At 40.7% G+C, this 13,370-nt stretch overlaps 1 protein-coding gene across 2 annotated transcripts in view; it reads left to right on the top strand.

Moving 5' to 3' along the window:
- The window catches only part of PIK3CA (phosphatidylinositol-4,5-bisphosphate 3-kinase catalytic subunit alpha), a 52,649-nt gene extending 46,486 nt beyond the window's left edge, over positions 1-6,163 (top strand). For both annotated transcript variants that reach the window (XM_054982480.1, XM_054982479.1), the window contains one exon: positions 187-6,163. In XM_054982480.1, coding sequence (XP_054838455.1) covers positions 187-457 — 271 coding nt within the window. In that variant the 3' untranslated portion in view covers positions 458-6,163. The remainder of the gene's footprint in view (positions 1-186) is intronic.
- Positions 6,164-13,370: the final 7,207 nt, after the last annotated feature.

Genomic DNA, 13,370 nt, shown 5'->3' with positions numbered 1-13,370 from the left:
CAATCCCTCCCCTCCCTTAGTGCTGCATAATAACAAAAAACAACTTGGCCTTTTCAAATTTAAAGGTCAGCGGGCATCTGCTTTTTCGATATTAATCCTTTTGTTGAATTAATCCCTACTATCTGGAATCTGTTGGGTGTTTGACAGTTGAGCCAAACAAAGTCTTTGTTTTTTTTCCTTTTCAAGGTTTCAAGAAATGTGTTACAAGGCTTATTTAGCAATCCGGCAGCATGCCAATCTCTTCATAAACCTCTTCTCCATGATGCTTGGTTCAGGAATGCCAGAGCTACAGTCTTTTGATGACATTGCATATATTCGGAAGACACTTGCATTGGACAAAACAGAGCAGGAAGCACTTGAGTATTTCATGAAGCAGATGAACGATGCTCATCATGGCGGATGGACGACAAAAATGGACTGGATCTTCCATACAATCAAGCAACATGCTTTGAACTGAAACCATGGTCAAGATATGGCAAACCAATGGCCCGATTTGTGGGCATCCCACTGCACTGTTGACTGTTGGCAGTAATGACTTCATTGCAACCTAATTGCACAAACCACAAGCAGCATTTTGAACTTGCAACAAGATTAAACACTCGAAACTATTTAAATATGTAAACAGGGTTTCAGAACACTACAAATTGTGCATTTCAAAAGATAACTTTCCTACATGTACAGTCATATTATGCCTTAAGTCCAGAAAGGTAAACTTCGGAGATTTGTTTATCTTGGTTTTGTTTAGTTAGGAAAACTGTGCCAGCATTAAAACCAGTCTTTCATATGTTCCAGTTGGCCTGGTGAGATTCAGACTCATGGGGGTTGCAAAAGATTAAAAGGAGGAGATTTCCTCTCCCTTGTGCCCAGTAAATTTGAAGAGATGGTGCCTTTTATGTCAGATGCAGTTGGTGAATTGAAAAGTAACAATCTGATCTATTTTTGACTAACCATCTGCAGTTCACACAAGTCCTTAGGAATAGGTCTTAAGATTCTGCTGGACAGTATTAGTAAGGTTAAAATGATTACCTTTCCCCATTGCCTCAGAAGTCTGGTTAATGGGGAGAGTTGGGTTTAGTGCAACATTTAGGATTTGATTTTTTTTTCTAACCTAAACTTCAATACACTTTTTTCATGCATGTTTTCCAGAGCCTAAAAAAGAGGTGAGTTATTAGAATTAAAGATTATTTTTATAAAGGTTATTTATATAACAGAAACTATTAATATATTTCTTTACGTTGATTTGTCCAGTTTTCTGTCCTTTAATTCTTCAGACCACTTCTCTCTGACAGTCTGACCGTGTGAGCCACTGAGTTGATGCAGTGACCTACAGGATAAGACTGAAGGGTTCTGGTGCCAGCCCAAAGTGGATATGTTGTTCACCTGCATGGAGGCCTTACCCTTAGCATCACTGCAGGCACAGGTGTACCACAGCCCCTGCATGCCGCACTTGCCCACACAAGGGGATTGCTTGGCTCTGGCAAGGGAAGTTATTAGGAGCTTTTCAATGGTAAGGTGGGTAGAGCCTCACTTTCCATATTTTAAGATGCCTTTTGAATTGCCGCAGCACAAACTTCTGTTCCTGCTGCTCCAACTAAAGTGGCATCTTAGGGTCACCGGTTGCTGTCCTAATTCATTTGCTTGGAAGAAGGTTCTGTTGAAATCAATGGGGCTTGATTTCAAGGAAATGCACGTTAAGATCAGTGTTGGACTCCATTGTCTATAGCAAGGGTTCTTCAGTTTTGATAGTAAGCTTGTCCAAGTCAAGCAACAAGCAAAGATTGACTTGGCAGGAGATCACTGGCAATTGTTGGCAAGGGACCAGAAAGAACAATGGAAATACACAGAAGTTAGAGCAAGTAAACTGTATTTCAGGGGGGAACACTAGGAAGGCAAAACTCTCTGGCAAAAAGGAAAGCGATCTTTGGATGGTGTTCAGTACTCTCAACTGGTGCAACTGGTAGGAAGACATATGGTACATTGGATAGATTGGATTATGAGTGTATGAGGAGGGGAAGTAGTTGTGAACTCTGCCTCCTGGCCCACTAGTCACATACACACCAGAAATTAAAGCGAGCTATTGAAGAGTTTGTGCTTCCACTGGTAACTTCGTGTACCTTCCCAGGAAGCCTGCTTAACTTCCTAAATACTAACTAATACTTCATATACCAGCTCTTTGTGTTTAGAGTGGAATGAGGTTCTGCAGGTCTTCCTCTAAACAGTCTCAGGCAATATTCTATAAATGAAATTCTGAGTATTTTGTTAATTCTCAGCTTTGGAGTCTACCTTTTTTCTTGGCCTTCTTCCTTGGACTGTTAGAAAGTGATTTGATTAATCACAGTAACCAAGAAACTAGACAGTAACTGTATTTTCAATTTGATCACTGAATAGTCCTTTGTACTGCAAAATACACAATTATTCCTAGCATGCAGAGCTAACCAGCTGATATTTTATAGTTATGTGTGTGTATGTGTGTGCGTGCGTGTGAGTGTGTGTACATATATATCTGTATATCTGTCTTTTATAACATGAAACTAGTTCAATTGGCACCAATCAGATTGCGAACTGAACAGAACTGCTGGTAGAACTTATTTAAAAAGAAAATTTATAGTGTTGGCTACTTTAAGCCCCATATAGAATACCGTTTTCTCCACACTGAATGCTGGTAGTCTTATTTGGCTGATAGAATTTGAAAGATGCGCCTGAAGGCTGGTTAATTGTGTGCCCTTGACTTTTCTGTCCCACAAACCTTGGCGTCGTTCAGAGTACAATACCAGTTTGAGTATAATGTGCTGACATTAGGTATTAGACTTTGATATTATAAATAAACTTATGTAGACTGTAAATGAATGAAAGGTAAATTTCTTGAGCAAGCAGTCCGTTGTTGTGTAATTTGAAAGGGGGGGATAGAAAATGTCGAGTTGAGCGTTTTTATTTTAATGTTCATAGCTTTAGGGTTATGTAGGTAACATGAGTGAATTGTTGGCAGCTACAAAGGCCCTGATTGTGAAGCAAGAAATAATAATAGTAATAACATTTGATTTATATACTGCCCTTCAGGACAACTTAACACCCGCTCAGAGCGGTTTACAAAGTATGCTATTATTATCCCCACAACAAGCTGTGACACACCCGAAGTCACCCAGCTGGCTTTAAGTGGAGTGGGGAATCAAACCTGGCTCTACAGATTAGAGTCCTGCTTTCTTAACCACCACTACATCAAACTGGCTGGGGCACAGTCCATTAGACTGTTTGCAGTGAAGCCCTCTCAGTGTCTGTGCAGACAGTGCCATGGTGTCTTGTAGTACAGAAGCCTGCTGTGGGCGTGGTGATAAAGGGAGGGGGTTGTCACCTCTGCACAGCCTTCTGGAATTCACATCCCATTCTTCAGGTTTAGATATTTTCATTCCATTAAATGACCAAGATCCAGAGACCGATGCAGTGGGTAGCATGCTCTCGTGGGGTTCTCAAACGTCAGCCTTCTGTGCTTCGTTGTGGGCCATTTTCAAAACAGAGGACAGTTTCAAATAAACAGTTTGTACTACGGAATTTGGAGGGATGGGGAGATACTGTTCAAATGAAAAAAAAAAAAAATTAAAACCCTTGGGCAGACCTAAAGTGACTCTTTGGATCCTGACCAATGCCTCCACTGCAAGCTTTTCAGAAGCCATCTCTGAGCACGTGTAACATCAGGCTCCTGCTGGGATATAGTTTTGCAGTTGGTGGGGGGGGGGCACGGTCCATTAGACTGGCTGCGGTGAGGCCCCATTTAAACATGAAGCTGACATGACAAAATGTTTCCCCATGAGAACTGGCCACAAGATCAAGGCAACCCAGGCCAGGCAGCTACGTGTGCGTGCCAGAGATCTGAAGCCTTTGTGGATATTGTGCTGGTGTACAAGCTTAAGCACATGTAGCTCCTTTGCGTGGGTTATATCCCAGTTGAAATGAGACGCTGTGCAAATGCAAATTACGAAGAGGGCTTCTGCCTTGTCAGCACCAAGTTTAAATTGGGCTTGAGACTTTCCCAAACATACCCTTTTCCAGAAATTGTGGTAAATACTCTAAACGGTTCTTTGTCGAACCAAGTCAGCGATTGTAAACTGTTTTACTGTGAGATTACCAGTTTCTTTTGTTTATGAACTAAGGCTTCAGTGGTTGCAGCTCTTTGATATTTTTATTTTATTGTAAATGTTTTTACATATAGAACAAATAAAAACATACATCACAAGAATGGTAGCAAGTCTACGCATAGGCTTCTATGAAAGGTCTCCAAATATCTAAAAAGTCCATACACAACTGTCATCTACATGTCGTATGTTCGTATATTGATAAGGTTGTAAAGTACTCAATCCATTGAATTATGGGAGGTGGGCATTTATCTCTCTGGAGCTGTAATGTCAGTCTTTTAGCTATGCTACAGTAAGGGCCTGGACGGTTCATTTTTGCTGACCACTGATTGGGCTCCAGGAGACAGGCCAACCATTACAGATAACTGAAGCTTTAAAAGGTCAACTAGAAATCTGCCATGTTACAGATGCCTGTAGCTTCAATTTCACATGAGTTTTCATTGTATTGGGTGGTGTGCCATTAAGCACTATTGCAAGGCTTCTAAGGAAATTACCACAGCCCAGTTCCTAAATCTGTGATGCTGCCATACGGCAAATGCTTGGTAGGAGGCGGGGACATTGCACAGGGCTAGTACGTCTACTGAAACTTTTTTTATCAGGTTGATGTAGTTGTGACAGTACACAAGTGTTGCTTGTAGATATAATGGTACAGGCATTCAAGATTAGGGGTTTAGTAACTATTATCACATTTTATTCTTTAAACTCCTTGGGCTGTATCCTGTGGTCATCTGCCATAAGAAGACAGTTCCATTGGCAGCAGGAGAGTGACATTTTCGCTCAACCACTGTATATCACCACACACTGTGTCCAAGTAGTGTCCCTAGGGGTCCCCTGACCCCAGGTGTATCATGTAAGGGAGGAGTAATGGTAGCGGGGAGAGGCAGGAAAATTCAATTCCTACAGCACCTGTAGTTCTTATTGGGGTACAACTCACTGGGTTAGATCCAGACTAAATTACTAACAGAAAAGGTGGGGGTAATTTCCACTAACTCTCCCTTCCTGCTGCAGACCCCCCCCCCAACTTGCCTCTCATGCTGTTTCTGAGGGGCCCTCAGGAGTAGCATTTTGGGGAGATCAGGCAGCAGCAAAAAGGAAGAGGCAGGAAAGTTCCGTTGACGGAAGCGCCTTGCGTGAATGGAAAACATACTCTGAATCCAACCCATTGTCGGCAGCTAGATTTTCTGGAGGGCTGTTTTGCTGCTCTACAGGCAAAAGGCAAATTTCACTGCCACAGATAATATTTTCATTATATTTTGCTTGACCCTGGGCTGGCGAGTGGAGGGCCAGTTAAGTATCCCTGAAAGTGGGGGGTTTGGCCCAAGGGTTTGTGGTTGGTGACCCATGCTTTACAACTGTGAAATTATATTTGTTTGAGGTGATGAAAGTAACAGCTGGTAATGTACTTTTATACTTTTTTTGCTTATTTCTTTTAAAGGCAGATGCTTTTACTGGCACTATTTTGTTTTATTACATGGAGTATAGCCTAAGCAGGTGTGTGGAGGAGGGAGCTTTGAAAGCATTTTAGTCACATCAAAATTAAGCGACTGAGTGTTGTGTGGAAAAGACCACCCAGATATTTAAAGGGCATGAATGCAAAATAGCTGCATATACGTCACTTTGGATAGGATTATATTTCTCTCGGTTTTTACTCTAGTTTTCTGAATGGAGAACCATGTAAAATCTAATAGTGATCAATTAATGACCACTAACATTGTAGACGTTGTCTCTCTTCTTATTTTAAAACATGCATGTTCAGTGTTTGTGCTCTGTACTTCTGTTTTCATGTCTGTACAGGCTACAGACCAGGGCTGGCCCCCCCCCACCTTTCCCCCAGCAAAAACACAAGGAAAACATTTTTATGTATGTTGATGTCCAAGATCCTTTTTAAAATGCTTTGAAGGAAGTGGTGTGGTTGTTAGAGGGAATTGTGCTGTGCTGCTTCTAAAAGATTTTTCAAACCTTCCAGTTTTAACTTCAAAAAAAAAAAAATGAAGAATCGCACATTAAAAATATCAGATGGGTCTGTTTAAGTCTAATTTTATTGTGTCTGTTTTATTTTATTGCCTTCTGTGCTGTGAGGGGTCACATGCTCTTAGGTCTGCTTTGATCAAAGTAAAGCCAGAAAGTGGTGGTTCACACTTTTAATCATATCATTATGGAACAATAATCATTTTAGCATGCAGCAGATTCAGACGGAGTCAAACATTTCTTCAAGTTGCCCATACCAGGTAAAGCTGATGGAGTCTGAATGTGAATGGCAAGAAATAGTCTTCTAAAATAAACGTCCTAAAGTTTCTTAAACTATGAGTCCTCTGGTGATGCCTTGCGCTTGAAAACAGTGGAGAGAATAGCAGGATTCAAGTCCAGTGGCACGCTGAAGACCCAACAAGATTTTCAGGATATAAGCTTTTGATCTTGCCGCTCTCTGCCATACCTCTGATGGTGCTTCATGGGGTAATTTTAGACTATGGGATGTAGGGAAGTGGCATACAGGAGGGGAGAATCCTCTGGATCCGGTGCTTTAAAGATCAAAACCAACACCTCGAGCTGTGCTTGGAAACCAATTGGTAAATAGTGTGGACATTTTAATAACTTCAGCACAGCAATTTAAGATGACAACATATATCAGAGACTGCATCCAGTACAGCAATAAAAACCCACTGTATTGGGAGCTGCTGTGGCATAGTAGTTAAGTGGTTGGGATGTGAGTCAGCGCTCTGCTGGTTTGAATCCTTTACTCCCCTCTACTGCTATGATCTCAGCAGGTGGTCTTGGGTAGGCCACTTTTTCTTAGCCCCAGCTCCTGTAAGGATGATAATAGCAATGATTTTGTTCACGTCTCTTGTATGGGCACTAATCTGCCTAGAAAAGCAGTATATAAGCACGCTGTTGTTACTCACTTTTGGAAATGTCAATTATGCGGAGTTTTGAGCCAACTTAGATGAGCTGAAATAGTTGAGAAATTGATTTGGAAGACTCCAATTTAAGCACCAGCCCACCAACTCATTGAATAGCCTTGGGTAGGTCCTTGAAACCAGCCTAACAAATCCCAAAATCAGGAAAGTCAACTATTTTATTTCATCCATTTACTTTGGTATTGCTGGTGGAGACTGCCCTCAAATCACAGCTGACTTATGGCAACCCCTGGCGGGGTTTTCATGGCAAGAGACTAAGAGAGATGGTTTGCCGTTGCCTGCCTCTACAACCCTGGTCTTCATTGGAGGTTTCCCATCCAATTACTAACCAAAGCTGACCCTACTTAGCTTCTGGGATCTAACGAGATCAGGCTCACCTAGGCTATCCAGATCAGGGCACTTCGGTGAATATTTAAAATTTAGCCTATGGATATTTAAAATTGGAGTTACCAAACTGTATTTACTTTTGGTTAATTGCTTTATCAATAGTTTTCAATGAGCCGCAATATTCTAAGAGATTATTGCAATATACATTTTGAGGTCTAGATTATCTTATATCTTCCATTTTAATAGATCTGCGGGCTTAACTATTTCATTGGAAATCCACTTTAAAAAAGTAAATCTTTAGGAGTCTCTGCAAGATTACTGACATTTCACAACTGAATCATAGGTGAAAGCTGGGGTTACAAAATGTGAGCACAAAATCAAGGCAGGGATTTAGGAAATGTTCCTTTGCATTTGGCCAAGCTAATGGGACAAGGCAATTAGTATGCTAGGAAGCTCCCACTTTATATGCCCGTAGGGAAATCTATGGCTATAAAAAGAAATGGGAATTGCAGTCTTCATGGCATGATTGAGTGCTTTGCTTCCAGAGCTAAAGTGTTAATCATGAAATGTGCAATATTGAGGAAGAATATGGTAGCAAAAGTCAACATTTAAAAGTCAAAAAGTCTAAAACTGAAATGAGCTCAGAGGTTAAATGTTCATGTACTAATTAACCAAAATCCTGATTCTTTATATTTCTGAGAAAATATAACAGACCACTTTAAATGATGTTCTGTGTGGTAGAGTTCAGCGCTCAAGCAGAGGCACTTGATTGTAAACTCATTCCTCCTTCTCTGGCAAATAAGCTAGAAATAGGTTAATTTAGATGTTCCTTTTTTTTCCAGTTTCAAGAGTACCAGAGAGAGCTATTCAAACATCCTAAATCGGAAAGAAGCCTACCAGTTGGTCTTTGTGAAACCTCTTAAAGACTAAATAGGCATAAATTAGACCTTCCAAATATGACTGAAGTAGTATCAAAGTGAGTTTCTGCAATCTGAAAATCCTTGGTTCCCAAAACAACCTAGTCACATCCTCCAAAATATTGAAACTGGTGCCGTTTTCAGAAGCCTACCTTTTGGATGTATTCTGTAATGTGCACCTTCTCTGCAAAATCTAGACTGTCCAGCAAGTTGTGTGTGATCCAGTTTGAACTATTTCTTCAATGACCATAAACAGTGGACATTCATAAATAAGGTTGTGGTTTTGACTTAGAGCGGGACCACAAGTGACGCCTGACACAGGTTGGACACTTGTCAGCTTCCCTCAAGTTTTGATGGGAAATGTAGGCAGCTTGGCGGAATGTTGGACAAGTGACAGTTGAAAAGTCCATTGGACAGCAGTCGGAGAGTCAAGCTGCAAGACCAGGATGCCTACATTTCCCATCAAAACTTGAGGGAAGCTGACTAGTGTCCAACCTGTGTCAGGCGTCACTTGTGGTCCCGCTCTTAGTTATATGGCAGTGTTCATTTTAGAAGTTCGTTTTGATCGCCTTGAAACTAAAATCATTAACAGACTTTCATTTTGGAAATGGAGCTTCTTTCTTCACACTTGGAAATGATTGCAGCTTATGTGTGTGTACATATGCACACTCTCTCTTAGAAAGTTTAGCAGTAATTAACTCATGAATGTCTTGTCCTAATATGTATGCTGCAGGAAACTTCCCTTCATGGCATATTCTTGTCCAAGTGTCCAATAGGTGGGGAAGACCTTATGTGATCTTGTTGCTCAGATGATCCATCAACCAACACAAGTGGCTTTATTTTGAAATGGGACTATAACCATTATTTATTACATTTTATCCTACCCTTCCTCCAGGAAGCTCTGGGTTCTCCTCTATTTTATCCTCACAGTAACACAGTTAGGTGGGCAAGGCTAAGGTGGTGTGACTGAAACAAGGTCCCCCAGTGAACAACATGGCAGAGTAGCGATTTGAACTCGGGTCTCCCTAATCTAAGTTAAACACTTTAACCACTACAGCAAACTCGTTCAGCTTGTGTCAGCAAAAGGCTCCATATGCTGGAGGATGTGGTTCTCTTACGAGAATGATAAGTGGGATCCAACCCATATGCACCTTGGTTTCCCATGTTTAGTGACTATGAGCGGAACTACAAGTGACAAAAGGCACAGATTGGACACTTGTCTGCTTCCCTCAAGTTTTGATGGGAAACGTAGGCAGCTTGGCGGAATGTTGGACAAGTGACAGTTGAAAAGTCCATTGGACAGCAGTCAGAGAGCAAAGCTGCGAGACCAGGATGCCTACATTTCCCATCAAAACTTGAGGGAAGCTGACAAGTGTCCAATCTGTGCCTTTTGTCACTTGTGGTTCTGCTCTATGTTCCTCTTAAATGAGAGCTACAGGTCTCCTTTTAGAGCATGTTGTTGTTGTTGTTGTTGTTGTTAATGTTTCTAATCTGATCCCCCTGCAGACAGTCTCAGAGCGGAATACAACATATATAAAATACATAAACATATTACTTTAAAACCAGATAAAAACAATAAATATATAAAACACATAAGTATAATATATGTGTATATTATATATAAATATATAATCTATATATAAAATATATCCATATATAAAATATAGATCCCCTTCTACTATAATGACTAGAAAAAAATGGGATCCTTTACTCTTGCCTTTTAAAAGATCATAGGAAAAAAAACTACAGGGTGGTAAAGATTCCATTATATATGAGTTTATCCACAGATAACAGTAGGCTCCAGGTAAATGGCCACTGGAAGTATTTGGCACAGCTGTGTTGATGCAGCACAAGGTCCCTTGTGTCTTTTTTGCTGCTCAAATACCAGGGAAAGCCTCTACACAAATGGTAATTCACACTGATCATTGCCATCATACTGTGTATAAAAACATACTATGTTCCAACTTACTGAAATTTATATAGTTAAAAGGTAAACTTGAATATTATTGGTACAGTTTGGAGAATTTTGAAGTGTTTATACAGATGGAACTCAGACAGACCAGTATGCGTGTTTTATTTTGTGAATCAGTTTTGTTTTGATGGCGCACGGCTGTCTGAATCTCAGCTCATATGTAACCATCAATTGCAGTTATGTCACACCTAGGTTCACGTGTGCCAAACGCAACATAAAAGAATGTTTGAATTAACCTGGGCAGGTTTTGGTGTCTCAGCCTTAGCAGACTATCTCAAGCATGGGGATTAATGGCCTGGTGCAGATTTCAGGATGAGAAATAAACATTTTCCATGGTAATTGTTTTGTACACAATTAAGAAAAGGAGGCAAAAGGAAGGGAGGCTGATAAGTCACAGATTGGATCTCTTGAAACATTGGATTCCATCTCTAAAATATTGCCGCCATTTCTGTAGACAGGTGATTGGCTAAAGTTTCTTCAATGGCTGTCATCCACTCATGGTATTTAAGAGAATCCAGAAGACCTAGCCAACTTAATGTGTTCTAGTGCATTCTTTCTTATTTTGCAGATCTGATTTGTGACCGTACTTCTAGACTGTAAAAGTGATTGCAGCACCAGCCTGTCAAGGGGCAGCTGAGATTTCTCAGGGCTATTTAAATTTTACTCCTCTATCTTACTACGGCTTCCCTGATCTGTCTAACTAGCTACTTCCTGTTCATTCTTGGTGGCTGCAGAATATTTGAATCTTAATTATTATTCTCTGAACTGGAGTGAGGGGGCATAAATTACTGCATCTGATGAAGAGAACTGTGATTCTCGAAAGCTTATGCTACAATAATGGTTAGTCTTAAAGGTGCTACTGGACTCTTTTTGATTTTGCTTTTCTTTTGGCAGCCAAAGTGATTACTCTCTCATTTTCCTTGTACTTGATTGTAATTTCATAACCATATAATTATAATCAAAGAAAGAAAGAAAAAGGCAGTCCTTCTCTTTAAAGAGAAAAGCAGCGCACCCCTAGGAATAAGGTTAGGAATGCTACTGCTGCACAGCATGAACAGGAAGTAACTAATTAAATAAGAGATGATGTAACACAGAAGAGCAGACTTTTTTAGGCAGTTGTAGGGGGGAAATAGTCCTGGGCAGCCAAAGTTCTGCTTTCAGATGAACAGATAACAGGATCAAGATTGTGTGTATTAGCAGAGTTTATGAGAAATACATTGGCTGTTTTTACACACCTGTAAACGCCTCTGGAAAATCACGCAAAACTCATGGCATGATGTCATCTTCATAGCGCAATTTCTTGTTTAATGGCATGATGACATCCAAAATTGCACCATTAAATGGGAAATCGCGCTATGAAGACGCCGTCGTGCCGTGGGTTTTGCGTGATTTTCTGGAGATTTTAGATGTGTGAAAACCGCTGTTGAATGCCACATGACATCATGATTTTAATTCTACTTGCAACTGATTGCAACAGAAGAACGATCGATTTTCAGGAGCAGCCTAAGAGCTCCCCTCAACTCCTTTGGGTAAACTGCAGACAGACAAGGTAAAAAAATATATGTGATGCTGCTATGCCCTATATCAAGTATGTCTTTTGATTTATTTAGCTCAGTATCGTCTATGCTAGCAGTGGCTAGGTCTTCCCCACCATTTACTGCCTGAGACTGTTTTCGAAAGAAGTGCCAAAAACCTTCTCCATGCAAAACACATGCCTTTACTACTGAGCCATCCCAATCTCTCCCATATCTATAAATTCTGAACCAATAATCGAAAGGTATAGTATATACTTCAATGTGATGATCGACACAAGGAAGGGATGGTGTTAGATCATAGGTCTTCATAGAATCATAGGATTGGAAGGGACCATCAGTTATACCAGCATCGTGTGTTTCCTCGTCTATGGTGAGGGTACCAGTCCCCTTAACATCTGTTTCTTCTTGGGGGTGGGGCATCTAAGAATTCTGCTTAAGCCTTGGCCTTTGCTGCTGAATATCCACCCAAGTCTCCAATTCTTGCCCATTTCAGCACAAACTTCAGCCTCTTAATGTAAAATAGGTAGAAATAAAAGCTGAGAGGACTTACTATAAGCATTGTGAATGACTGCAATTTAATGTCACATCCCTGGCCGTGAAGTAACATTTCCTTGTTGAGCTCTGAAGTGGGTGAGAAGCTTTGATATTGAATAGCTCTTAGGTTCAAATAAGGGTTTCATCTAAAATCTGGAGCGGGGCCTAGTAAACAGTTTCAGACTGAAGCTTCGTAACCAGAACTGAAATTTCAGCACTAAGAAATGATGCTTTTGAAACATTGATTTCTTCTAGTTCATTGTACTGTGGATAAGGTTTCAGGGAGCATCTGTCCATGATTTATTTAAAAAGTCATTTCAGGTGTGTGCAGCAGTTGTGGACTTTGCTCCAGAAGAGCCCTGCTTCAGTGCAAAGACTTTGGGAGGTGTTCGAGTAGTTGAGACTCCATGCAATTCTCTTAATCTGAACTGGGGCATTATTGACCATAGAGTTTGTAACTTGTTCTAAACAACAACAACAACAACATTCTATTTATATACTGCCCTTCAGGACAACTTAATGCCCACTCAGAGCGGTTTACAAAGTGTTATTATTACCCCACAACAATCACCCTGTGAGGTGGGCGGGGCTGAGAGAGCTCCAGAGAACTGTGACTCACCCAAGGTCACCCAGCTGGCTTTGTGGAGGAGCGGGGAATCATACCCGGCTCTCCAGATTAGAGTCCCGTGCTCTTAACCAATACACCAAATTGGCTCAGCTTGTGAACACAAAATTGTGTTCAGCTTACCTAAACTATTGCAAGCTGGCTATTTACATTGTGCAATTTAGTCTTAGGTCACACATGAACATGCCGGCAATGTGGATATACATAAGCTTCCTGCTGCGAGTCCTTGACATGTATAGTATAAAGTATGAGATGCTACTGGATGTATAAACATGTCACAGTAGCCCTGTCTGCAAGTTACAGTAGAAAAGAGCAGGAGTCCAGTAGCACCTATAAGATTAACAAAATTTGAGATAACTTTTGAGAGTCACAGCTCACTTCTTCAGATACAGCAAGAATGTGGGTCCATCTGTCCTTA

This window comes from Eublepharis macularius, chromosome 6 (genome assembly GCF_028583425.1).
Source record: "Eublepharis macularius isolate TG4126 chromosome 6, MPM_Emac_v1.0, whole genome shotgun sequence".
Taxonomy (NCBI): domain Eukaryota; kingdom Metazoa; phylum Chordata; class Lepidosauria; order Squamata; family Eublepharidae; genus Eublepharis; species Eublepharis macularius.
Note: the sequence above shows the minus strand (reverse complement) of the source record. Positions and strands in the feature narration are given on the sequence as shown.